The sequence below is a fragment of the Camelus ferus genome, chromosome 11 (genome assembly GCF_009834535.1).
Source record: "Camelus ferus isolate YT-003-E chromosome 11, BCGSAC_Cfer_1.0, whole genome shotgun sequence".
NCBI classification, from domain to species: domain Eukaryota; kingdom Metazoa; phylum Chordata; class Mammalia; order Artiodactyla; family Camelidae; genus Camelus; species Camelus ferus.
Genome location: NC_045706.1, coordinates 22993996 through 23020464, shown reverse-complemented (window position 1 = coordinate 23020464; position 26469 = coordinate 22993996). Strand labels below are relative to the sequence as shown.

Here is a 26469-nt window from a genome sequence, read left to right as displayed (position 1 = left end):
GAAGATCTATGTTCATTGCTGTTAAAAGATATCTCATTGTAAAACAGAAGTTGTATATATAATCATACATATCTAATAGATAATCTAATTTATGTAAAATATTAAATAATGTGTTTTGACAGAAATGATTTTAAGATTTCAAAATGCTAATAGCAGTTTCTTTTGGAGTATGCAGAAAGAAGTCCATACTCAATGTACACAGTGACTGTAAGCCTAATTTCAGAAATATTAAGAAGAGAAAGAACTATACATAATAGTAAGAGGAAATGAGGCAAATCTGTATTTCTTTGTATTAGGAACATGTTAGAAATATTAGGAGGGATGTTCACCTAAACACTGACATTGTTTTTGTCTGATTTACAGGGTTTCACATGAGTTTTATGTACTTCATTCAAACTTTCTTTAGCTCTAAATTTTATTGGATAATGAGCATGATTTAAGAAGCAAAAAAATCAGTAAGGACATTTTGAGTTAAAAAATAATGTATGACACTTCTAGGCACACTGCTTTTCTGGTCAGTTTAAAATCTTGATTTATGATAGATAGTCAAAACTATCAGCACATGAACATTTGTTCTGGAAAACGTGAGGTCATCTTGGTCTTGACGGTAGCCTCCCAGGAGTCTAGGTCTGAGCTTGAGTTGCTGCCAGGTGCTCTGTGTGCTCAGGGCGGTGCCACCAAACCCTCTGACTTCCTGGTTTGTAACCTCTCCTGAAAGACCCTCTCCTGGCGCCCTGAGGTCTGGCTGCTGGGAAGTCCTGGAAGGAGAGCATCCTTGCAGGGCTGTGCAGCATCCTCCCCAGCGGGGCTGCATGGCCGGGGCTGCCGGCCTTTTGTTTCAGCCACTGGATAAGTTAGGGTGAGCAGGAAGCACCTCAGCACAGGCCTGTGGTGAGTCAGGCAGAACAGGACCTGGGACGGCAGGAGTGGCCGCCTGGCAAGTGGCCTGAGAGCCAAGCCCGGCCTGAGGACATGAAGGAGAGCGTAGCTTTCTGTTGAGCAGGACTTACAAGAATTAAAGTTGCCAAAGTGTTTCTACTCTCAATTACTTCAACCTTCAGATGCTTTTCATTACCCCACAAACCACAGATGTGTCATGCTCTCACGACATCCACTCTAAGAGAAATGTTTATTGGGGAAGAGTCAGCCATATCGCCTTCATCTTTTTTTTTTAATTTTTTAAATTTATTTTTTATTTTATTTTTTCCCCCTTAATGGAGGCACTGAGGATTGAACTCAGAACCTTGTGCATGCCAAGCGCACACTCTACAACTGAGCTATACCCCCAGTACCCCTATCTTTTTATAATAGGGAGAGGGGTTAAGTGAAGCCCCTTTAGGTCAGAGGCATTATATCTGGCCTGTTTCTAGAGCCAGGACTAAAGTCCTCAAACAGTTTCATTTTAATTTAAAAATCAGAAAATTAAAAATGAAGTGAAGATGATTTTTTTGGAGGGGATGGGCATGGGAGAGAGAAAAATCAAACTGAGTTGCACAGAGACTACAAAGCACACTGGAGTCAATAAATAGACTGGATCCATCAGTGGAACCTTGAGCAAGTAACTGAGCCTTAGTTTTCTCATCTGTAAAATGGAAATAATATCTGTCTTTCCTATTTCAAAAGATTAGGAGGAGAATAGCATGAAATTATGCATATAAAGGTGCTTTGTAAACAGAGAGATACTACTATTTCATCACAGGTATTTGGAGAGGAAGTACTGTAATGTACTGCAGATAATACACTTGCCAGCAGCTGGGTATGCTGTAAGAACTTAGTGAATGCTTATTGAATTATCTGGAGAAAAAAGATATCTTTGATAAAATAAGGCAGAGAAGAGGGGAGGGTATAGCACAGTGGTAGAGCCTTAACATGCATGAGGTCCTGGGTTCAATCCTCAGTACCTCCATAAAAAAATGTAATAATAAAATAAAGAAAAGAAAAGAAAAAAAAAAAAAACTAATTACCTCCCCCCACCAAAAAACCCCAAAACAACAACAATAAAAACAAACAAACAAAAAAAAAAAAAACAAAAATAAAGTAGAGAAGAGCTCCAGTATGGGGAATGCCTGACAAGATGATCTATCTCAGAGTTTCAAAAACTACAGGCTAGGAAAAACCAGAGGTCATGAGAAATCTCACCTCTCACATGATACTCTGTTAGCACAAAATAATCACATTCAGGAAAATGAATATATGTTGAAGAAATGCCATGATATTGTATCTGTAAGTGATCAATCACACACTGACTGCCAATGTAATGTTCTTGGTCAGCTAGTTCAACTGCCTTCTGTTTTTCCCCAAGTAGAAGAAAACAAATCCAAGGCAACACAACAAAAAGTGACTATGTCAATTACAGCAAAGGTTTGGAATTCAAAGTTAAGCTTCCCACAAAACACCTAGCTTGGCCTCTTACTTACAGACAATCTTAGGCACTGTATTAAAATGCTTACATTAAACTCAACGAAAAAAATCAAGACCCATGACACTAAAATCATATTCTAATGACTGGCTGGTATCCAAACTATAGAAACTGTTTATTTAGTTTTCATCATCATAAGGGAAGGGAAATTTTCTGATAATGGATATTTACCCCTTTGAGTATTAAAAGGCTTTTTAAAAAAAACTGTTCTGGATATGTCTTAAAGATCAATTTTCATACCATTCTGTCTTCTTAAAGAGTCTACTTTAATGTTAATCTGGCCTTTTTATTTTTAAAAGTATCAATATAAACATCCTTTGCTATTATAGCTATGCCCTAGGTATCAGGTGTCCATCCCCGATCAACCAGTGATCCTACACTGTATTTTAATTCTTCTACCTCCTACCTCCCCAGCGTTTCACCTAACAGTAATCATCAGTATCATTCCTACCTGTTGCCTCATTTTATACTTAGTTCATGTTGGTGGCTGCAAATGGTTCCCAACAGAGTTCAACTGCATGGGGGTTTGTGAGAGTCCCCAGCTGCTCTGAAAGGCTGGGATTGCCTCAGATTCAATGTCCAGCTAAGTGGGGTCCTTCCACGTAAACTCACAGTCAGACACAATTGTTCTTACCTCCATAACTGTAGAAAGCATCTCTTTCTCTCACTCCAATTACAGTTCCCAAGATATCCACCTGTTTTATTGGGTGCCCATTGTAAAAAAATATACCTGAAATTAAAAGGAAAAAAAGGCAAAGTCCATATAATGTATGATGACGTTTACTGCTTCAGTTAATGCTAACTGTGTCAAATATCAGCGGCTTGCTGCTTGCTAAGATTCCAGACTCAAGAATCAGCCCCTGACAAACGGCAAGCCCCAAGAAATTCATATGTCTTCCTCGAGGGTTGTAAGTGGAAAGCTTGACTTTAAAGCAGCTTGTACTAGTGCAGAAAGGAGAAAGCCAAAATTGTCCAACCAGATCTGGTTAATCATCTTTCCACTTGTTACAATGAAATGTACCTCCTCGCAGAACTCACAAGGAGCCTGAAAACAGCCACGGTGTCATGAGACACCGTGGAGGGACTGGAAAAGGAAAGAGAGAAGAAACCACGAGAAAGGCTTCTTTGGCTTTTCGAGGAAACCAGTCATCATTTCTACAAATTAGCAGTAGCTTTTTTTTTTTAAAAGAGAAGATAATTAGGTTACAAAACGCCACCCATTGGGGCCAGCACATTACAACTCAAAAATGTCTCTTTTTAAAATTCTATTTTCAAAGCCTAGACAACAGATGCCAGCAGGCAGGTTCCCGCCAGAGGAGAAACCTGAGAGGAAGAACCCAACCCAGTAGCACCCAGAGGCCTTTTATGGGCTGGTGGACGGAACAGCGAGAGGGACTCCTGGCAGCAGTGAGTCTGACCCGAGGCCCCAGTGCTGCCCCGGCTCCCACGGAGCTTCCCTTGTGGCCCCGGTATCCTTACCTGAACTTCTGTGTGGGCTTAAGCTACTTGCTTTGTGCTCCTGCAGCTAAAGAGTTTGGACTAAAATCCTCTCCAGACTTTTTTTCCTCCCCAGGATGGCTGAATTATTTACTTTCAGAAAGAGGCTATAAACTTTTAAATGGCGACTTCCTTTTCAAAAAAATATATGATTTGTAAACAAAGTATCAGTTATCACTTCAGGCATCTGGCCACCCTCACCCCTGGGATCCCCTCTCAAGCCTGGTCTGAGCCTGTCTTCTCCATATCCACTGGGTTGGGTAAATGAGGGAGTTGGGACCTGCAGCCTGAACCCCAATTCAGGATGTCCAGAATGGCCTCTGCTGATGGTTCCCTTGTTTCCCGGGTGGATAAAGGGGCTGAGGACAGTTGCTCACGGCTGAGTCACCAGGGGATGGACAGGGAGGTTCTGAACCTCAGTGAGCCTGAGATTCTAGGAGAGTGAGATGTAATCGAACGAGGTGCCAAATTTAGCCAAAAAAGGGCCTCTCCCCAGCAGAGGCATAGTTCTAAAGATGACTTAGTGGACTAGAGACAGTGCGCAGGGCAACCTTGGGGCAAAGAGCCAAAGTGTCAGAGCCACAAAAGGGAAGGAGCCTGGGTCCTGTGTCATCTCTGGACAAGAGTTGCCTCCATCCAGGAACACTTGGTTTGAACGGGAACAAATTGACTCCACAGAAAATTCATGAAATCTTAAGAGCAGGACAGTCTTAACCAACTCCTCCAGAGTTCTTACCACTGAAATCAGTCCCCCGGCCCTGCCCACCTGCACTGACCAGACACAAAGGAGAGTGGTGCCTTCAGAGGAGGCGACCCCTGTAGGACCTTTACCAGCAGGCTAAGGCTTCCCTGTGGCAGAGGGAAGTTTAAATCAGAGAATGAGCCTCCCCCAGGGTCGGGGGACTGGAGTCCTCTGTTGAAGTGTACCCCACCACCACGCCCTGAAGTGCTCGTGTGCAGAGAAGGGCGGTGGTGTGGCGTGAGGTGGTTCTCTAGTTCTGTGGAAGGGCCATGTGGGGCTGAGGGTGACCTAGGCTCCAGACTGGCCTTGGCTGCAGTCGGCACTTTCTGCTTCCCCAAATGCGCTGTACTTTCTGTTTGTGCTGAGCAGAGCCAAGTTAGAGAGAACTCTTTCCTGGAACCTGACTGGCTTCTCCCTCCCCTAGCCCAACTGATGGTCTGTCCTGGTTGCTAGGTATCTGTCTGCATTAGAGATGGAGCGCTCCAGTGGGTTCTGCGTGGTTGGTTGTGGCCCCCAGCACACTGGCAATCAGAGGCAGAGCTGTGGAGCCCTGCGGACCCGTGGAGGGCCTGCTGCCTGCCCCTGAAATGCTTTTCCAGCTGCTCCCTGAGCCGCTGTGGGGTGCTCTGCTAGTGATGTTGAAAGCTTGAGACAAGTCCCAGGAATCTTTGGGTCCCTGGGACACCCTGGTACGTGCTGCTATGGCGGTTTTTACAGTGAAGAGCCAACACACTTTAAGGAGGAGAAAAGAGCCAGCCAAAGGTGTTCTGCCTGGGCTGACCTATACGGAAAAGGCAACGAGAAGGCTGGACTAATGACACAAGCCAATGAGGTTCCTCAAGTCACCTGTGGTGGATGCCAGTCCACCGATATGACCAACTCTGCACTGGGCAACACCTGATACAAATCTGAACAGGTCTCCACTTGAATAGATTTTCTTGAAAAAGGACAGAAAAGGGAGCCCCCTAAACTTTCAGCTCATAGACTGACAATGCTTGTCTTCAAGGATAGTCACTCAAAGATTAAAAAACGTCAACAACAACAACAAAAAACCAGGAAAAACATCTCAAAAGTGTAGCAGAGAGAACAAAGGAGAACAAATTTAGCAAAAAATAACAGATGGTTTGAATAAAATCAGAGATAATTGATTGGAGAAGAAATATACTGCTTGGAAATAGGAAGGAAAATTCCCCATGTGTATAGAAGCACAACTTCCACAAGAAGGAGGAGGATGTGGAAAAAGCAGTGGAGAGAACCACTTCCTTCCATCAACACAAGAGCCTCTTCTATGAGAAGAGAGCTCAAGAACGTTGGACAGCAGCTCTGCGGACTGAGAGGAAGCCAGATGAGCTAAGAAAAGAAATAACCACCACAACAGATACTGGCTAAGGCTGAGTTTAAGTTGCAGCCTTTCCCAAGGGGTCCTTTGGCTCTGGCTGCCTTTGTCCACATGCAGCGCACAAAGCCCCAGCCGTATCAGGGGATCCATCCCCTAGATCATCAGGTCCCCAGGAAGGAGGAGGGTCACCCTGGGAAGGCTGAGGGACCCAGGGTCCCTGGCGGCTTTGATTCAGCTTTCACAGCGGTGATCCCTGAACAGCCACATCCACAGAAAGATATTTGCCTGTGTTTTCTCTCTTTTAAAAAAGTACTTTTGATTTATCTCTTCTTAGTCTAACTGCTGTTACTTAATTGATGCTACAACTGCTCTTACTGAAGTCAGATAGCATTAAAATGCCAAAGATAATATTCTAAAAATATAGATTCATTTAATATAATTTTTATGAATATACTATTTCCATGTCATTGGGTTCTCTAGAATTAGATGATATAAGTGTTGTATTTTGATTTAAATAAATGATCCACTAGTTTTTGTTTGTTTTGGGGGGCTGGATAATTAGGTTTGTTTATTTGTTTATTTATACCAAGAATACTTAAATTTATTTATTTTATTTATTTATTTTTAATGGAGATACTGGGGAATGAACCCACGACCTTGTGCATGCTAAGCATGTGCTCTACAACTGAGCTATACCCTCCCCACAAAAGATTCACTATTATTTATCCCATCGTTAAAGCTTGACATGAATAGAGAAACTTAGAATAACAGAGACCATTTCTGTGTGCTATGAACTGTAACCAAACCAAATAAAACCAAACCAAAATCCCCAAACTTAAACAACATCACTACTACAGTTAAATTTCATAACATTCTATTAGTTTAACCTTAAATTCACAGGTTAATTTAGGGGAGTTGACATTTTGCAACCATTTTGCAAGGCAATTTTGACGCTAACCAGCCAGAGTAAGGTCGAATTTCACAGGTTAAGGGCACAGTCTCCCACAAGACTGCTCTCACTTGAGGCACCAGTCCCAAATTTGAGGGTCCTCAGGCCACACACACTTCTGACCAACTGGCTACAAATGCAGCAGTTTCCACAATTCCCGCAGGTTTGATAATTTAATACAATGAAACACAGGACTCAGAAAGGTGCTATGCTTAGGCTATAGTTCTATAATAAAGGGTACAAACCAGGACTAGCCAAAAGAAGAAATGTACAGGACAAGGTCTGGGAGAGTCCAAGCCCAAAGCCTTCATGTCCACAGGACACATCACTCTCACACATCAATGTCTGATTAACAACCAGGAAAGCTCACCCAAGCCTTTTAATTAGGGTTTCATTACATAGACAAGATTGACTGAACCACTGTCCACTTGATAACTTAATCTCCAATTCCCCTCTCCTCCCAAAGGGTTGGGCTGATGTCACCTGGCTCAAAACCCCTCTAATCAGGTGGTTGATCTTTCAGACCTGAACAGCCCCAACCCTGAAATTATCTAGGGGCCCAGCATGAGGCACCTCATTAGCATAAAGCTCAGTGTGGTTCAAGGGGCCCACCATGAATAACAAAAACACTCCCATCATTCCAGAAAACCAAAAATCTCCCAGGAACCTCAGACAAAAGCCAGCCAAATTCTTTATCATATATTTGTTTCTTGTTTTATCATCTTTGGGGGTTAACTTTGGTTATTTTGTTTAAAAATATTCTTTGCTATTTAAACATTTCTAAATTTTATGCCTCAAAATAAAAGTGTTTTCTTTATGATGACCAAACCAAAAGCAACAAGAACAAAACACAAAAATAAAAACCTAGCTTGCAGCATTTCCCACCCTCAGAATCCTACAGAATAAAGAAAATCACTCTGTGCAACTATGGTTAATGGTTTCTTCAACCATGAGGTTTTGAAACTGAGCAGGGTTTCTGGGTACAAAAGCTTTTCTGTGTCCCCCATTTCCACTCTCTAGGAAAAATAGTTCAGCCTCCTAGACCTTCCCTGAGTTCCAAAGGGCAGATTCAAGCAGTTAGTAATTAGGGGAGTGAGGGAATGCAAAAACAAAGGAAAAGCTGTCAAAAAACAATAGTAACGGGGCAGAGTCCTGGTTCCTCCTCGGATATCTATCTTTGAGTTGTTCTACAGGAACTAAGGCCCCCACCCAGGTGGAGGATGGTAACTACATGCTGAGACCCCAGACTGGTCAGAACCAGAAGGTTAAAGATTGATATTCCTGGAACACCACCTTGTTCCCTCATCACCAACCAATCAGAAGAAGGCCATACACCCTGCAGTCCTCACCCCAAAGGTTGCCTATTCTCTGAAAAATACAAGGGAGTTTGGGTCTTTCGAGCACAAGCCAACCATTCTCCTTGGTCGGCCCTGCAGTAAAACTCTCCCTGCTTCAAACTCCGATATTTTGGTTTATTTGGTCTCACTGTGTGTCAGGCACTCAAACTTGGGTTTGACAACAGTTTCATTTTAAAAACTACATCTGAAACGGTACCACCGGTGACATAACAAAGATGACTGGGAGCACTTTTCCTTGGTTTGTTGTTAATATATTATAAAGTCTTTCACCCACAGGAAGAATTAAGCCCCTATCACACCCCTGATGCTTCCTGGAGCACCTACAGAAGACCCTCAAGCAAGGCTGGCATTTGGTGTGAATTAATTTTTTCACAAGGAGATGAGCTATGAAGCATACCAGACTGTTCTGGAACAGACAACTGTGGGGGAGGATGGCTGCCTTCCAAGGAAAAAACCAGATCATTTCCAACAATAATTAGAAAATAAAGGTGTGGTGAAAAATCTGTACAAAAGGCTTTAGTGTAAGGTTATCCAAATATATTTGTAGATAGGACTGGAAACACACAAAACGTGGTCTCACTAAAACTGTGCATACTTGAGATTCTTAACTACTTTTGACTCATAGCTGTTAGTCATTCGAAATAGCAAGGAGAGTTTAACTAAACTTCTCACATAGCACAGTAAACATCTGAAGATCCATCCCCAACTGTGTGAATTACTTAAATCTACCCCAAACTATATTTGTTGTATTTTGGCATATAAAGAGCCTATCTTTAGTGATCATCACTCTAATTTTTTTTAAGTGATTTCTTTAACTTCATGTTTGCTGTGAACATAATGCTGTGTTGCTCCAGTTACTATTTCTTGCAGGCCCATCACATGCCAGGCACTCTTTAAGCACTGGGATTACATCGGTGAACAAGGCAAATAATGTCCTCCCTCTCAAGGGGTTTACATTATTTTGATTCTCATCTATTTAAAACAAAATCAAACTCCACAAGAAAATCAGGCATGGTCAATCCTCATTTTACAAATAAGACACTTAAGCTTTACTGGTGAGTCACATGCCCAGGCCAGGTTAAGTGGCACAGTTAGGAATGGGAGCAAGGCCTGAGCTTTCCACCATGAGCAGGAGCAGAGAAAAACAACTGAGCATTTTTAAATATGAAAGACTTCAAACTCAGGTAAAAACATTCCTCAGTACAAAGGTTGCTCCCCAACGTATCTATTTAAAAAATAAAAATTAAAAAGCTTAGACTGTTTTTAACTTGCATAGAAATGAACTCATTTGAGGATCCAGGCTAGGTCAGTTTCAAAACCTGCAGCAGGAAAGGCTCTCCGGAAAGCCCCTAAGGCCCCAGATTTCTACAGCTCTGGCGAAGGGAGGGTGGACTGCAGATGCAGCACAGAGCTTCCACCAGGCCGACTGGCCACATACCTGGCACCTGGCTAGACTCCCTCAAGTCCAGGATATCCCTGATGTAGAGTTTTGCAAAGGCTAGAAACACAGGATCCAAACCCCACAGGAGGGAAGGAGTTTCCTCTTCACACCGGCTGGATTCAGGCTGCATCGGGAGGCTGGGCTGTGGCTTCCCAACCAAGAAAGGCTCTGCAACCAGAGTCGAGGACCTAAACGGGAGACACAAAAATCAGTACGCAAGGCTGTTAAAGTGGGTGAAATTGGCACGGCCCCAAGCTGTTCCCGGGCAGGCACCCAGAACTCTGAGAGGGATAAACCCAGGAGTCCAGGGCCGGTGAAACTGCACGCCAAGGGCTTGAGGAAAGAAGCATTCCTCGTGTGAGGACTGTGAGTTCCTTATGACTCTCCCCCCTGGGCTCTCCTCTGTCCCACGGGAGTGCTTATTCCCTCCCTCAAAGTACAAATTTCGAAACGGTTAAACAGCAGCTTTCCACTTTGGGGAAATAACGGCCAACTACGCGTACCCTGTAACGGGTTTAATGGGTGGGGTCCAGGGAGAAATCGACGCCCTCGTGGCCACACACTAGAGGGGCAGAGTGGCTGGGCCTCTAACCCAGTACGTGGCTTTGCCCCTGCACCTTCCGGTGCTCGGGATGAGGCTGAGAAAGGGAGGAAAAGGAAACGAAAAGCAAGCTGACCCGCTCGCAGCCCCTCCCGCCGTGCCCGCGCGGCCGGCCCGCAAGTCTCCCGAGTGCGCAGGCCCGACTCTTCCGGCGCTGGAAAGCCGCGGACGCTCTCGGCCTGGAGGCGGGGCCGCTCGCCCCGCCCGGAGCAGGGGCGCTAGGCAGAGGTCACCTCTCGTGCTACGTGCGAGGATGGGGGTGGGACCTTGCACCGCCCCGCGCGAGGGACCAAACCCTGTGTTCCAGCCCCGGCCCGCGGCCCCGCCCCATCCCAATCGGGGCCCCGCCCCATTCCGCCTGCGGCCACGCCCCGTTCTGCATCCCGCTGCAGACTCGTGGGAGGCCCTTTATCAGGTGACTAAGCGGCGGGGCAGGGCTGCGCGGCGTCCATTCGACTCTAGGAGCGCCGGCCGTGAGCCTTTGAGGGAGCGCAGAAACCCAAATCTCCGAGGCCTGGGAGCTGGCCCTGAAACTCCTGCTACCCAAACCCCGCCTTCCAAGTCCTCCTTTCACCCTGGCCCCCGCTGGTGATAGGACTCTGTGCCACGAGCTCCGAGAGGTTGGGACTGATTCAGACAACTTTTTTGTTCGTTCTTGATATACTAAGTGAACAAATAAATACCAAAAAGGGGATTACATTATGGCGTTTTTAAAATGCTTATTTACATTTGATGCATGATCTAGTAACACACACGCACTCTTTGGGACTGTATAGTCTCTATTTGGATAACGTTATTAACTAAATTTGAGCCTTTGAGTGAATGTGAGGCTCTGCCTGAGACTAGTCTTTGCAAGAAATGATGGATTTTGTCTCCTTTCCTCTTTACTCTGTTTATTCTCTGGAATGTTGTACATCTAAGAATTTTGATAACTGGCATTTTGGTAGATTATGGCCACCTGGATGGTGCTTGTCCCCAGTAGTCCTAATTTAAAGTGAGAAAAGATAGCCATGTTACACTCATAAATAAATAAATAAGCCACATCATGACATTACTTGAGATGGCAGGAGTTCTTCCTGATTTACCGGGTCTGTAAAATGGCAGGAGTACAGGTCACGCTGGCAGGTCACTTCCAGGGGAGGTAAGTGGTGGCCAAAGAGATAATTGCTTAACTATTTAGCAGAGAAGGAACTTCAAGCAGCTGGAATGGAAGATGTGTGTCATTAGAATGATGTCATTTAATTACCTCCATGGCCACCCAAGAAGCTAAAAAACAGAGTCCTTTGTAAGGTACAGCATTGCCTAGACTGCTGTGATGAACAGTTGGGTCTGTCAAGTTTAAGATTTAATTAAGAGAAGACACCTTTCTAGTAGGGGGAGATTCTCTTCAAGGAAGCACACCCAGTATGACACCCAGTAGGACAAGTGCTTCCAACTCACCTGGAAGATGGGGAGAGACAGGTTGGCTGACATTTTTCTGGCTGCACACATCTGCTCTAGGGTGGAACTCAAGAAGAAAATCACTACCGGGGATGTGCAAAACCTGAAGAGATTTCAGGAATGACTGTTAAGACTCTCAGTGGTAGACTGCTAGAAACAAAGGCCCTTGGTGACTCCAAACTGACTGCTGACTTTGTGGAGGGCTGCACCCAGCTGGGGTGAACAGAGCAGACTGCCCCTGAGGTGATGATTTAGAGTGAAGGCAGCACTCCTTGGAATCTAGGGCTGCTCCTTCTGATCTGAGCTCAAAATGTAAAGTAGGTTGCTACTGAATCCCAAGGTGAGATGTGGAGCAGAATTTCTAGACTGCTGAAGCATCTGGAGGAGTTTGGGAGGAACTTCTTCCTTCTCATCTCCTTCAGGATAGATTCTAGGTTCCCCAAGTCACTGCCTAGATATGTGCAAAGGACTGGAGGGCTCTTCAGATTGGGATTCCACAATATGGCAAAGCAGATATTTCAAAACCCAATAATCAAACAATGCTAGGAAATTTTCTTAGGGCTTGTTGATGTGAAATAACTTGGTTTTGCAAGCATTTTTGACAGACTAGACAATCCTTTCTAAAAAGTTAAGACTTGAGCAAATTCTTCTGGAAATTGAGGGCATTGAACTGCATATCTTCTATCTTGCCTTAACCATTTTTGACATTTTACAGGTAGAATAGAGTTTGTACACTTGCAAGATGAGTTCGATTTTCTGTTTGAAGTTTATAATAAAAACAACGTATCAACATTCTTATTATGTTAATGCTGTAACCCCGGGAAGCCGTTTTCAGTCACTCAGCATACTTTCAGCACTCTCTGTGTGCTATGGGGGAACACTAAGAATTTTTATTTCACTGGAGCAAACAGAGTAATGGAATATATTAAATGACAAAGCAAGAGGCTGAATTGTGTGGCCTCGATAATAATTGTTATATGGGTTACAGGAGGTAAATTGCTGGGTGGGGGCTTATTAAGATAACATGTGTAACCACTGGAACAAGGTAAGCACTCAACACACATAAGCTCTTATTATCATTCACTATGGAGGTGGGATTTAAGCTGGAATTTGAGACTATGTAGGAACTGTTTACCCATTCATTCATTCGTGAAACGTATTTGTCAAGCACTTTTCAAGCACTATACTAGACAGTGGGGGTAAAAAGGAGACAAGACAGACAGGGTACGGCCCTCATGGAGCTTCCATTCTGTTGAGGAGAAAGGGGAAATAAGTAGGCAAATAAAATAACATAAGTACAGATTGTTCTCAGTGCTTTGAAGGAAATTAAAAGTGTATTGTGATCACTCATAGTGGATGTGGATCTAATTTATATAGACCTACTTTGATCAGATGAGATGAAGTGACATTCAGGCTGAGACCTGAAGGATGAGAAGGAGCCAGCCACGAAAAGTGCTAAGGAAACAGCATTCCAGGCAGCAGTCAGAGTGAGGGTGAATATCAGAGGCAGAAAGGGACTTCCCTGGTGGAGGAGCAGAAGAGAGAGTGGGGAGAGTTGTTGCATACGCAGCAGGAGACATAAGCAGAAGGCAGACCCCAGAGGACCTCAGAGGGCAGGACAGGTTGGGATTTTATTCTCAGTCTCTCTAAATGTAAGGAGGGGGACAATTTTGTGATGGGGCGGGAGCAGGACAAACGCAGCAGAATGAGCATGGCCTCTCTGTGGGCAAGCCAACACAACAGCCTGGCTGGAGTGAGGAGCTGGAATGAAAACAGGCTGGAGACCAAGACTTAACTAGAGTCTGGAGGTCTTGAATTAGTGTCTATTTTTATTCCCTGTAAGCAATAGGGTGTTGTGGGTTATCGATCAGAGGAATGATTTAATGAATTTTTAAAATTGCAGTTATACCTGCCACATCTAACATACTATGGCAGGAAATCCAAAAATATGTAAAATGTCGCTACCCAATGTACTGAATCTACTCTAAAAATTGTGTGTAGAGATAGTCACCAAATGATGGTGAAAAAAACTAGAGTAAGAAAATATTGCTGGGCCTATTGCCTCACCTGTATCACTTCTCTGACCTCCTCAGCAGTCTTGCTCGATCCCCCATGATTTCACCCTCTCCTTCTCTCGGGCTGCCCCTTGGCACATATGCAGGCTCTCTTCTCTCTTGATTGATTGACTGACTGACTGATTGATTGATTGGAATATAGTCAATTACAATGTGTCAATCTCTGGTGTACAGCACCATGTCCCAGTCATGCATATACATACATATATTCATTTTCATATTCTTTTTCATTAAAGGTCATTACAAGATATTGAACATAGCTCCCTGTGCTATACAGAAGAAACTTTTCTTAAAATCTATTTTTATATATAGTGGCTAAGATTTGTAAATCTCAAACTCCCAAGTTTATCCCTTCCCTCCCCCTTTCCCCAGTAACCGTAAGATTGTTTACTATGTCTGCAAGACTGTTTCTGTTTTGTAGATGAGTTCATAGTGTCCTTTTTTTTTCTTTTTTTTTTTAGAGTCCACATATGAGTGATATCATATTGTATTTTTCTTTCTCTTTCTGGCTTACTTCACTGAGAATGTGTCTTTGGATCTAAGGTGTGTCTCTTGTAGACAGCATATAGTTGGATCTTGCCTTTTTATCCAGACTGACAATCTCTGCATTTTGAATGGAGTGTTTAGACTCGTCCCATTGAAAGTGATTATTGATATGGTCATACTTATATGTATCATTTATCTATTTGTTTTCCATTTGTCTAATCTCTTTTTCATTCTTTTGCTCTGCTTTGACTGGCTTCTTTTGTGTTAAATGTTTTCAGTATAACAGTTAAATTACTCTGTTAATTTTGAAAAACAATTTAGCTTTAAGTTTTAGGGATTGTAATCTAAAGATTACAATATACATCTTAGTTTATCACAATCTATTTCAGATTAATACTAATTTAATTCTAAAACAAATATAGAAACTTTAATATACCTCTAGTCCCTCCTCACTTTTTTGCTATTATTGTCATATACGTTATATCTATATATGCTATAAATCAGCAGTACAATGTTATAATTATTGCTTTGAATAATTGTATGTCTCTTAAAGAAGTTAAGATAATATATGAGAAAATGATAACTATAGTCTTTTATATTAGTCCATATAATTATCATCACTGGTTCTTCGTTTCTCCCTGTAGGTATGGGCACTCCATATTGAATGAGCCCCTTCGACTGTGGCAGAGGTGCTGTTGGCATTCATGGTCTGCTCTGCCCTGACAGATCATCTACTTTGGCCAACCAGGGGCTGGGGTCAGGCAGCGGAATGCTAGCAGCCAGAATGCCACAGACTCCCACTGTTCTTACCTGAAGTTCAAGCATAAGCACTTTTCAAATTGTCATGTGCCTTTGATCTATTCTCAGAGGGCTGAAATGGCTGTTTTGATTAATTCTGTCCAGCTTTATGGTTGCATTTTGGGGACATTATTGCTGATCTTCTAACCACCTGTGGCTAGAAGTCTCCAATGGTAAGTAGGCTTTTAATTGACAGTAGACCCATTGGGTCAGGCAGGATGAAGTAGCCAAGAAAGGGGTAAAGGACTGAATTGTAGAACAAAGTTAGAAATTACCTAGTTGGAGAAAGCAGTGACCTCATCCTGCCTCATGGAGTTTGAGAAGATTCCTAAGTTAGCCAGAAGACATGGTGTAAACCAGGGTGCAATTCACTGGAGCACTTTTTGGAATGGGAAGAACCAGAAATGACATCAAGAGATGGCTGAGGGTGAGATACCATCTAGGTCCTTATATTTAAACCAACTCCTCCTTCCTGCCCAAGTAGTCTGCATCAAAGGGGATCCAGAGATTAGGATGATGACCTTTGCAGAGATGAAGAGAGCAGAAGGTGATGGGCTGGGATTCATCCTGAGGAGCAGAGAACAACTTCTCCTAAAGAAAACTTGTGTTCCAAGAGCCTGGCTTGAGTGCATGAGAAATAATTTTGCATTTTATATTTTAAAAGTCTGTTATCTCGAAGAAAGTAGAATAGTGATTGCCAGGGACTAGGGGGAGGAGTGAATGGGGAGTTACTATTCAGTTGGTACAGAGGTTCAGTTTTGCAAGATGAAGATTTCTGGGGATGGATGGTGGTAATGGTTGCACACCAACATAAATGTATTTAGTACCTCTAAACTGTACACTTAAAAGTGATTAAGATGGTAAATTTTTAGGTGTATTTTACCACAATTAAAAATGGAAAAAAAAGTTTGTATCTCAGGGCAAGGCTGGGCGCGGTTGTGGTTTATGATGTGTAAATGTGTGTGACAGTCACCTGTGCACTACGTTATGCCTGGTCAATTAAGCCATAAATCTACACTATGTCTTGCCAAGGGTGGAGGTTCCTGTGCTTACTGGGTAGTTTATGAGATAGATGGACTATTTTGAATTGGACTCATGCTCATAATGAGGTGAGTGGATGCAATCAAACCCTGTTTCTTTACCCCAAGTCTTGGATGCACACCCAGTCTTCCAAGTAAGCCCCAGAGTGTTGCTCTGACAGATGACAGATGTCCTTACAGGGGCAGAGCTGGCAACACAAGTACTTCCCTAGTGGCCACCAGCTACCAGCGAGCACACCAATTGGAAAATATACTGTGTCGTATTCTTACATTTCTCTTCTTATTATAAACATGCTGCAAGAATTGTAAAGCATCTGGAGCTGACTGAGGATTAGGTTTTGGAGAAATGGGATTAATAGTCATAATGATAAGCCAGGATAAAATGACTAATAAAAATGTCGAAAAGAAATGAGAACTTTTCTGGGAAAAGGAGGGGAGGGAGGGATAAATTAGGAGTTTGGGATTAACATACACATTATTATATATAAAATAGATAAACAACAAAGACCTAATGTATAGCACAGGGAACTGTATTTAATATCTTATAATAACCTGTAATAGAGAAGAATCACTTTACTGTGTACCTGAAATTAACAAAACATTGTAAATCAACTAGCTTCAATTAAAAAAAAAGAAACAGAGATTTGCTGTCTTTAGAATAAAAAAAGAAATTAGAACCTTTTTCTTTAATGCAGGACCTTTGTACAAGCTTATAATCTTGATCAAGTAAATTATGTAGAGACATTAAACTAATTAAAAGTGATGGTGTGTTTTCTAATTTTTAATGTTTAGTGATATTACTTACTTAATAACAAAAGTCATTTTAAAATTAGCATCCCGCAAACGTAATGCTGAGTGGAAGAAGCCAGATGCAAAAGAGAGTACACTCTGTATGATTCTATTTACATAAAATGCAAATCCAGGCAAAAGTATTCTGTGGTGTTGGAAGTCAGGATAGTGGTTACTTTCTTGTTGGGGGTGATGACTTTCCAGAAGGGAGCATGAAGGGGGCTTCTCAGGATACTGGCCATTTAATAGTTCTTCATCTGTATCTGTATTTTATTTCAATAAAATATTTTTCAAGTTTTTATCCTTAGTATTTGAACTAGTTGCATTTAAATTTGAGAGGAATTAAAAAATGAAAACTTATTTGATTATAAGACCTGACATTCTGTGTTATTGTCACTTGCATAGAAGAGTAGACCATTTTAAATGATAATACAATTCAAGAGATGAGGTACAGCATCATCCTGTATTTTTCTTATTTGACATATGCCTGTAGACTCAAGTAGCCATAGCATTTCATAAGCATTAGCATAAAGCTGGCCAATGGAATAGAATTTTGTTTCTCTTATCAATTTATAATTCTCCCCAGGGCTACTTTCAATCAAGGAAAAATTGAACTCTCCAATGATGTCAAAGACAGCATATTCCAGAGGCTAATTAACGAGTCACCCAGAGAAGATTGAATAGCCATTGTGCTGACACATTCAAGAGATAATCGGTTCTGATGATGTAATTTGCAGTAGTGCTCGATGTCTATTAGCCTGACGGGTGACAGCTGCTGTGGGCCCTGAAGATTAAAGTGTGAAGCATGAGAGTGAGTGCTTTCAAGTGGAGAGAGACATTATACAGCCAAGTGAGTACAACGTAGTCATGCCAGTTACCCTACCTGGAAAGCCTGCTCACCCCTTCCTTATTTATACAGATATTACCAGGTCTAGCACAATCTCAGCTCCAGGTTCACATTATCCAAGCCTATTCCAGTCACCACTGATCCTCCCTTCTCTGAACTCCTGTGAAACTTACAGTCAGCATTATCCGCACTAGCACTTCTTGAATGATTGTGTTCCCTCAACTTGACAACAAGCTACTTAAGGACATAATTTTTCTGTATCACAGCATAGAACGTAATGGTAGACATAAAAATTAAATCAAAAATAATTGGGGCAAAATGTTGATAATCATTCAAGCAGAGGAATGGTTACATGTGAATTTCTACTTTTGTGTGTTTGGAAATTCCCTTGATAGCAGGGAGGGTTGGCAGATTTAGCAAATAATAAATGCAGGATGCCCAGTTAAATTTGAATTTCAGATAAATAATGAATAATTTCTTATTATTAATAATTTGTATTATATTTCATTATATCTCCCACAATTCTGCATACAATTTATATTATTCACATGGCCTATCTCAATAGCATCATGTTAATATTATTTCATATTTTTACATTACTATTTTATGTTACTATGGGACATACTTTTACCAAAATGTTATTTATTATTTACCTGAAATGCAAATTTAATTGGGTGCCCTGTGTTATATCTAGCAACCTGACTTTCTAGAAACTTAAAAACATAATTGGTGATTAATCATTGAGCTCAAAGAAGGCGAATGGTCGAAACAGTGCCTTTTCTCTTAGAGTGTGATCTGGTGTCCCTTGCATCAGAATCCCCTATGGAGCCTGTTAAAAAGACAGCTCCCTATGGTCCCTTACCCCAACCCTAGAGGTGCCGTAGCCGTATTTCTGCTGGTGGGACTCTGCACTTGCAACGTGATCCCAGATGATTCTGGTGCTTTTGCTAGCTGACCTGATGTCTATGATGTTGTTAGGTTTTCTGATATGATCTTTTATTTCCTTGTAGTGGCCTTATTTGAGCAACTTCTATTCTGTTTTCATGTCAGGGACTTGACTGAAGAGATGTTAATATTCCTGTTCCAGTGACTCCATCTACTAAAGTTTACAAGTCAAATACTGTCACAAATATTCTAGAAGCCTTTTGTATTTAAGCTACTCCTTAAATATTCATCCAATAGCCCAGCATCTTAACTACTGATTTATATTCTACTAATATATATTCATTGTTACCGAGAAATGTGTTAGTGGCAAATTTGCAGCTCCCTTTAGTATTTCAAGGGCTTCTAGGGTAACAAAACATCCTCATTTGTTTGGGATTGTTCCATCTTCAGTACTGATATGCCCATGTCCTGGGCTGTCCCTCAGGCCTGGTTGCCCCTGGCCATCTTCCCTGTAGTAGATGTCATGGTATACCACCCAGATCCCCACTTCAGGACCAAGGCACTCTTTTCACCAGCTGCTGGTAGTGTCGGCTCACAGTTGAGACCCTACTCAGGCCACTGCCTCACTTCAGATTATGCCCTGTCCCCAGGAGCAGTAGCCTGTTGATGCAGTCCCAGTCTTCAATCCAGGACATCTCTGATTGGCCATCCCAGCTCTAGAAATTCCTGTGGGGGACGGCTGAGGCCTATGTTACAACTGCCTTGCAATTCAACTTCTTCCTCTCCTCAATCCCTCTTCCCTCCCTTCCTCACAGGGGCGGCTCCTGAAAGCACTCCCTAATATATGCCTACCTCCCTAATATATGCCTACCTCTAAGCAAACCTTAGAGTCTGAGAGTCTGGAGAAATCTTCCCTCCAACAGTTGGCACAGAAGTGGCGTGGTCCTGGGAAGCATATTCTGAAATAAAATTTTGGAGCTGGGTCACCTGCTGACTGGTGGTAATGAAAACCCCTCATTAGTGGCAGTTGGAGTCCCTGATGGGTAGCAGTGCAATTGTGAAACTTTCACCAGTAGCAAACTCGGGTAGGATGCCAGCAGACGGGAATGCACTGGAGGATGCAGCAACCTGGGCAGCCAGAGGTCCAGGGAAAGTAGTAATTTAAGGACAATGAAATGGGATGGCTGTTACTGGCCACTGTCAATATATTGGGGATAGGTTAGAAGGGCGGAGAGTGACCAATCACCAACTTAAGAGGCTGGACCTCCTGAGGCCCAGAACTTAAATGTTAAGGTAGCAGAGCAAGTGAAGACAGAATTCTCAGTCCTAACAAGTCAGCTGTGTCAAAGTCATGGCCTTAATTGAGAAGGAATGAGATCCTGAAATGTGGGATGAGGACATATGGGTCGACGTCCCTGTAAATCTCCATTCTTCTGATTTCCTCTGAATCCTTTGAGCTGCAAGAGGGGCCCACCCCCCAGGTTAAAAGTTAGCACTCCTCACTTCTGAAATTCATGCAGAGATTTCTGCCTTATGAGGAAACACTTCCTTTTCTCAAAGGATCTTAACCCACTCTGCCACCTGCACTCCCCACCCCAAAAACCAATAACTAGGGTTAAGTCACAACACGAGTGATGGAAAAAAGGGACTATGTCTCAAAGGAGCTATATTGGTGGAAGCTGACAGAGTATATATAGATAGGTCCTGAATATATGTGGTCAAGGTGGGGAGAACATAAAGTTGGATGAGGAAGAATTCATTCATAAGCGAGCATTCACCTGTGATGTAGGAGTTCACTCTGCCAAGGACCCCAGGAGGTAGTGCCATCACATTGCTAGGATGACTCTCAGAAGCTTGGAGAAGACATCACATCAAATTGGTCTGCTATACCAATGATATCATATTAATCAGACTAGGTGAGCAGGAAGTGCCAGTAAGTTGAAGGTCTGGGTGAGATGCTTGTGCAACAGAGAGCGGCAGTTAAACGCTATCAAGATTCAGGGCTCTCCTACACCAGTGAAATGTTTAGGGGTATAGAGGCTGGGATATACTGGAGCATCCCCTCCAAAGTAAAGGACAAATTTGCATTTCATGCCTTCCACTAGGAAGAAAGAAACAATGCCTGGTAGGCCCTTAGGGTTCTGCAGGCAGCATTTCCCACACGCATGAATACTGCTTCAGCCCTTTTGCTGGTAAATGAGAAGACTTCTAGCTTTAACTGGGCCTTTGAACCAAGTCCAGGATCTGGTGACAGGAGATCACTTGGGCCTTTCTAGCCAGCAGACGGTACATTTGAAGTCGTTTGCATTGCCGTGTAAAATCCACCTCCATCACCTCCGAAAGTCTTCCGTGAAGAGGTACCTCCCACCGTGGGTGTGAGAGGCAGTGGAGTTTCACATTCCAACTCCAGCGCTACAAAACAGAGACTCTAATATGGAAGTTAATGCCTCAGGCAACAGAGAACCTAAGGACCCAGGAAATTTTCAGAAAACCAGGGAAATTGGGCCAAAAATGGAATGAGCGGGGAGGCCCCAGCTGACAACAGGGTTGCACATCTAATTTATCATTATACAAATAAGGGAAGTGGGGAGGAGCTGTTGAAAATGAGCCAAATGAGTTATAAAAGGCAACAAAACAATGCTTTTCACAATTGTTCTTGAACAATTTGCATAGAAAATATAAAGGTGCTCCTGAAGATTTGACTAACCCAGAAAGGGGATAAAATTGGGATCCTGATATAAAACTGTGTTTCTTTGGCTCTTCCCTCAGATACCAGGTGGCATCACCATTCCCTCCTCTGGCTCTCTTCCAGCTCCCTGCGATTCTGTCTGTGGTCAAGGTAGCCAATGCCTGGGCCAAAAGCGCGGATTTCTCCTGCAGATGCCCTTGCTGTGCCAGGGGCGGGGCAGTCACTGCCAAGGCTGCTGGTCCCCACGCTGCCATGGCAACTGCTGCCCTTTGGGCTCTCAGTGCCCCATGGATAACCCAGCCAAACTGTTCATCTGTATCTATATATGGATAGATATAAGTTATTTCTACATCTATCATTAATATCTATATTGAGATAAACATGAGTTCATACTAATGTCTCCCATTCAAATCCAGAAGAACAGGGTTCATTCTAGCCTCCTCCCTTTGCTGATCTGTAACCTCCCTCACTGATAGAAAGAACCCTGGCTCCCACTATCCACCAGCCATTTACTTATTAGCTCACTCCTAGCATACTCATTCAGCAGTTTCTGAATTGTTAACTTGTACACCTTGAGAAACACCTTTACCAACCAGAGTATTGTCTGTTTCTTTTGCCCTTAGTCTTTGTTTCCAGTCATTTCCAAAGTTAGCTAAATCAGCCTCTCTTTCCCATTCTCCTCAGTGAGATTATGTTGCATATTTGTAATATAGTTAAGATTCTTTTGTCACAGGCTTTCCACAGGGTACTCCATCCCAGGATTCCCTCACCCTCCTAATTGATTTTTTAAACATTTTGCATACATTAAAGCTCTGTGGGTTTCTACAAATGGATAGTGTCATATGCTACCACTACAGTAACACACAGAATAGTTTCAGGTTCCTATAAGTCCCCTGCGCTTAACCTAGTCAGATCTCTTCTCTCCCAGATTCCTGGCAATGACTGGCTGATCTGTTTTCCATCTCTATGAATTTTGCCTTTTCTAGAATGTACACTAACATTCTGGCTTCTTTTCCCCTTTGCAACGTGCATTTAAGATTCATCCACATTGTTGCATAAATGAAAGCTTGTTCCTTTTGAAAAAAAGGAAAGAACATATGCCAATTTTAGTTTCATCTCAATAACGAGTAATAATATTTCAAGATTTAAAGTCTGTAAATTGGTTAATGACTTCATCAAAATTGATCTGTGCTTCTTCATATTCAAAGGACAGTACAACCATATTTGACAATCTATCCACTCATAGTTGATCAAAGAACACTTTTTATTCATTTAGCTTTGAAAAGTTTCTTTCCCATAAAGTAACAGATGTGCAAATTTCACAGAAAAGCTAAAATCTTGTGGCTGTTATAGCTATAGGAAAAGATGCTTAATTTCACTCTAAGAGAAATACAAATTAGGATTATGCAGTAATATTTACACTTCTCACATTGTCAAAGATCAAAGAGTTTGATGACAAAACATGTGGGTGAGAATGTGAGAAAGAAGGAACTCCAATATATAGCAGATGAAAGTGCAAATTGGAGTATCCTTTACAATTATAACAATAGCTACCAAAATTACAAATGGCACATGCCTTTTGATTCTGCATTCTACTTATAAGAATTCTTTCTATAGAGGAGCTACATACGTGTGAAATGAAGTATGTAAGGATTATTTACTGCAGCATTGTTTGTAATGGCCTATAATTAGAAACCACCATAAATGTCCATTAATAAAGAGCATATTAATCAAATCAAATCAAGTCAAATTGTATGCTATGATTAAAAAGATTATATGAAAAGATCTTCTAGATATATTAAGTGAAGAATGCAAGGGGAAGAACAATGAGTATAGTATCTGTATTAGGGCTTTTCAGAGGAAAAGAACCAAAAGGATGGATGGATGGATAGATAGATAGAAAGAAATGAGAAAATCATAGGAATTGGCTCATGGGATTATGGAGGGCATGAAGTCCCATGATCTGCCATCTGCAAACTGAAGAAGCAGGAAAGCCAGTGGTGTGATTCAGTCTGAGCACAAAGGCCTGAGAACCACAAGAGCTGAAAATGTATATTCAAGTCCAAAGACCCTAGAATCTGGGGCTGCTGGTGTAAATCCCAGGCTGATTCTGAAAGTCTGAGAACCAGAAGCACCAATATTTGAGGGCAGGAGAAGATGGATGTTCCAGCTTCACCTTCTACTGAGGACTCACCCTTTTCCTGCTTTTCTGTTCCATTCAAGCCCTCAGAGGACTGGATGAAGCCCACCTGCATTGCTGAGGGTGGATCTACCTAGTCTATTGATTCAAATGCAAATCTCTTTAAGGAACACCCTCACAGACACACCCAGAAACAATATTTACCAGCTATTTGGGGCATCCTTAGCCCACCCAGTCAAGTTGACACATAAAGTTAGCCTTCATAGTATCCTTCCATTTATTTACAAAACATTTACTTGCATACGCATAGCTTATCTCTTGATGAATAATCAAGAAATTTATAATGGTGGCTGATTTCAAGGAGAGCAGATAGATAGTTGGGCTTCAGGGCAGGAGGAGACTTACTTTTCATTGTGTATCTTTTTGTCCTTGTCAAATTCGTACCATGTAAAATACATGTAAATGTGATACAATAAATTAAACGCAAATGTAAAATCCTTGGAGAGTATCAAATAACTGCAAGGAGCAGTACAGGGGTGAGACCTTGTATCTCTGGGTTTAGCATCATCTTGGCTGCAGAAAAAAAGAATGAAGAAAAGTGGTATTCAGTGCAGCAGAGTTAAATGTGACCAGTATCCCAAAGATTCCCCTGCCAGATAATGAAACAGCTGTATCTAAGGATCAAATGCTCATGCAAGGAATGCAATAATATATAGATGAAAATGCGTGTTTTTGTAAAACTAGATGAGAAAAAGGACTCTGAGAATATGAGGGAAATTTTTGTATTGAGGATTGGGCTTACGAGTGATCCTGGACCTACCTTCCCTCTCCACCCACCTACATATCTATGAATCATCAAATCCTATCAATTTAACCACCAAAAGATATTAGAAATATCTCAGCTTTCCTCTTCCACTTCCCTAGTCCAGGCAGCCACTAGTCACTACCCCAGACTGGCCTTCCTGAATCCCTTTTTTCTAAGTTAGAATCCCTAATTGTCTGTGTTCTCCTTCAAAGGACCCTTTATTTTTCTTCATAACTCCTATCCATGTATGAGAATACTTATTGGTGTGTTTGTTTGATTAACGTCTCCTTCCCCAATTGGACTATAAGCTCCATGAGGTCAGGATTATGTCTGTTTTGCTAATCACTGTAACCCCCACTCAAAACTTTGTGTTGAATAAATGAATGAACTAGATTATGGAACTCATTGGACAAACAGAGCTATATATACAATGGAAATGTTTTTAAACTACATTGAGGAGAATATAAGGAGATAAATTATCAGAAGCAACTGAGTACTTGGTCATGGAAGATGGTCTGGAAAATATGCTAGTGTTTTTAGTCTCTAACCTCTACGAGTGTGCACTGCTTTGAGAGCTGTCAGCCTAGATGCTCCAACAAAGCACAAGACTTCAATACTAGTAAACTGAACAATTCTCCTGTTCATTGTTTCCTTCTATTCTGCCTTTGTGCAGAAGAGCAACTAGCTTCTTATTTGAAGACATGAGGTCAAAGAAGACTATATATATATTGTTTCATCAGCACCTCTCCAGCAAGTCTGTACAGGCTGAGTATGAACTGGGTGGAGTCCATGGCAAAGTTTTGCTCCAGGAATTTCCTGAAATAACTCTCCACAAAAGTTTGGCTCTCATAATTGAAGATTACATTGAGCTCATGCACTGCTAGTGCACATTTGAGTTTTTTGGGAATTAAGACCATCATGAAGAAGTTTCCAGTGATTATGTTACCAGGTTATAATGATCAAGAGTGCTTTGTACATATTTTTCTTCAGCTCCATTTTAATAATTGTAATGTATTGTATTCATTTGTTTGTGTGTCAGTCTCTTCTACATTTGTACTGTGTCCTCTGCAAGAGCAGGAATATAGTAGGAACTCAACAAATATGTCTTAAATGATTAATCTGAATTCAGTACCTGGATTTGACTCTTGAAGGAAAATTTTATTAGAGAAAGAACAATTCTAGTCCAATTCACCACTAATTAGCTCTGAAGCTCTGGGCAGATCATTCAATCTCTCTTCATTTTCCTCTCTTTCAAAAAATTATTTTAAAATGCAGACAGGCAGAAAAATATCACAGAAATATCTACCACCCAGTTTTGTAAAATTTTAATATTTTGTCAGTTGTGATGGAGAGAATACCATGTGCTCATGAAATTCTATTGCATTTTCTTCTTCTCTGGGCATACGGAAAGACTAGATCTCCCAGCCTCCTTTGCAGGGAGATTGGTACCATGAGACTAGTTCTGCCAATGGGCAGTAAGCAGATGTGCTGTATGTGTAACTTCCAAGGTAAGCAGAGAAGAATAAATTCTCTGTGCTCTCTTCCCCTGAATGAACTCTGTGTTCTGTCCTCTGCTGCAGCGACCAGGGAATCCATGTTTTTAAATGGCGGTGTCAAAGACCTTGGGGCCTCCATTAGCCTGTATCCCTGAATGACCATACGAGTCACTATTTGAGAATCTCCCTTGCTGCATATCTTCATCAACACTGAGCTTTGTAAGCTTTTAAAACCTTTCTGCCTGTTTGAAGGTGGAAATCAGTTTTAATGTGTGTTTTGCTGATTATGAGTGATGCTGAGCATCTTTTCAAACACTTGTTTGTCACTGAGCTCTTCTGTGAGTGCCTGTTCCTTTGTCCATGGTGGTGATGAGGTTCCTTATCCTCGTGTTTTTTAGGGATACTCTGTGTGTTTTAAAAACTAATCTTGTATCAATTACATTCCCTGTAAATACTTTCTCCAAATCTGTAGCTTATCTTTTTTCTTTGTTCAAAGTTTGTTAAATAGAAGTTTAAATAGACCAATCTTGTTCTTCTGCTTTGTGTAAGAATTCTTTTCTCTCATGGTCATAAAGATATTTTTCTTTATTTCCTTTTGAAAATTTTAAAACCTTTTTATTTTTAAGTGTTTAA

At 41.8% G+C, this 26469-nt stretch overlaps 1 protein-coding gene and 1 long non-coding RNA gene across 5 annotated transcripts in view; one reads left to right on the top strand and one right to left on the bottom strand.

Annotated features, from left to right (window-relative positions):
• The window catches only part of STN1 (STN1 subunit of CST complex), a 35014-nt gene extending 24414 nt beyond the window's left edge, over positions 1–10600 (bottom strand). For 2 of the 3 annotated variants that reach the window (XM_014557828.2, XM_006182990.3), the window contains exons 1-3: positions 10249–10406; positions 9743–9933; positions 3054–3149 (exon numbers count right to left, since the gene is read on the bottom strand). In XM_014557828.2, the coding sequence (XP_014413314.1) occupies positions 3054–3149; positions 9743–9875 (229 nt within the window). In that variant the 5' untranslated portion in view covers positions 9876–9933; positions 10249–10406. The other variant, XM_032491005.1, reaches the window with a different exon arrangement.
• A 177-nt stretch (positions 10601–10777) lies between these two features.
• LOC116667030 lies at positions 10778–25114 on the top strand. 2 transcript variants are annotated; one of them, XR_004323806.1, is made up of 4 exons: positions 10778–10966; positions 14992–15318; positions 17561–17824; positions 21519–25114. It is a non-coding gene; the product is annotated as an uncharacterized LOC116667030 (long non-coding RNA). The 2 variants fall into 2 exon arrangements; XR_004323805.1 differs by having other exon boundaries at positions 21476–25114.
• Positions 25115–26469: the final 1355 nt, after the last annotated feature.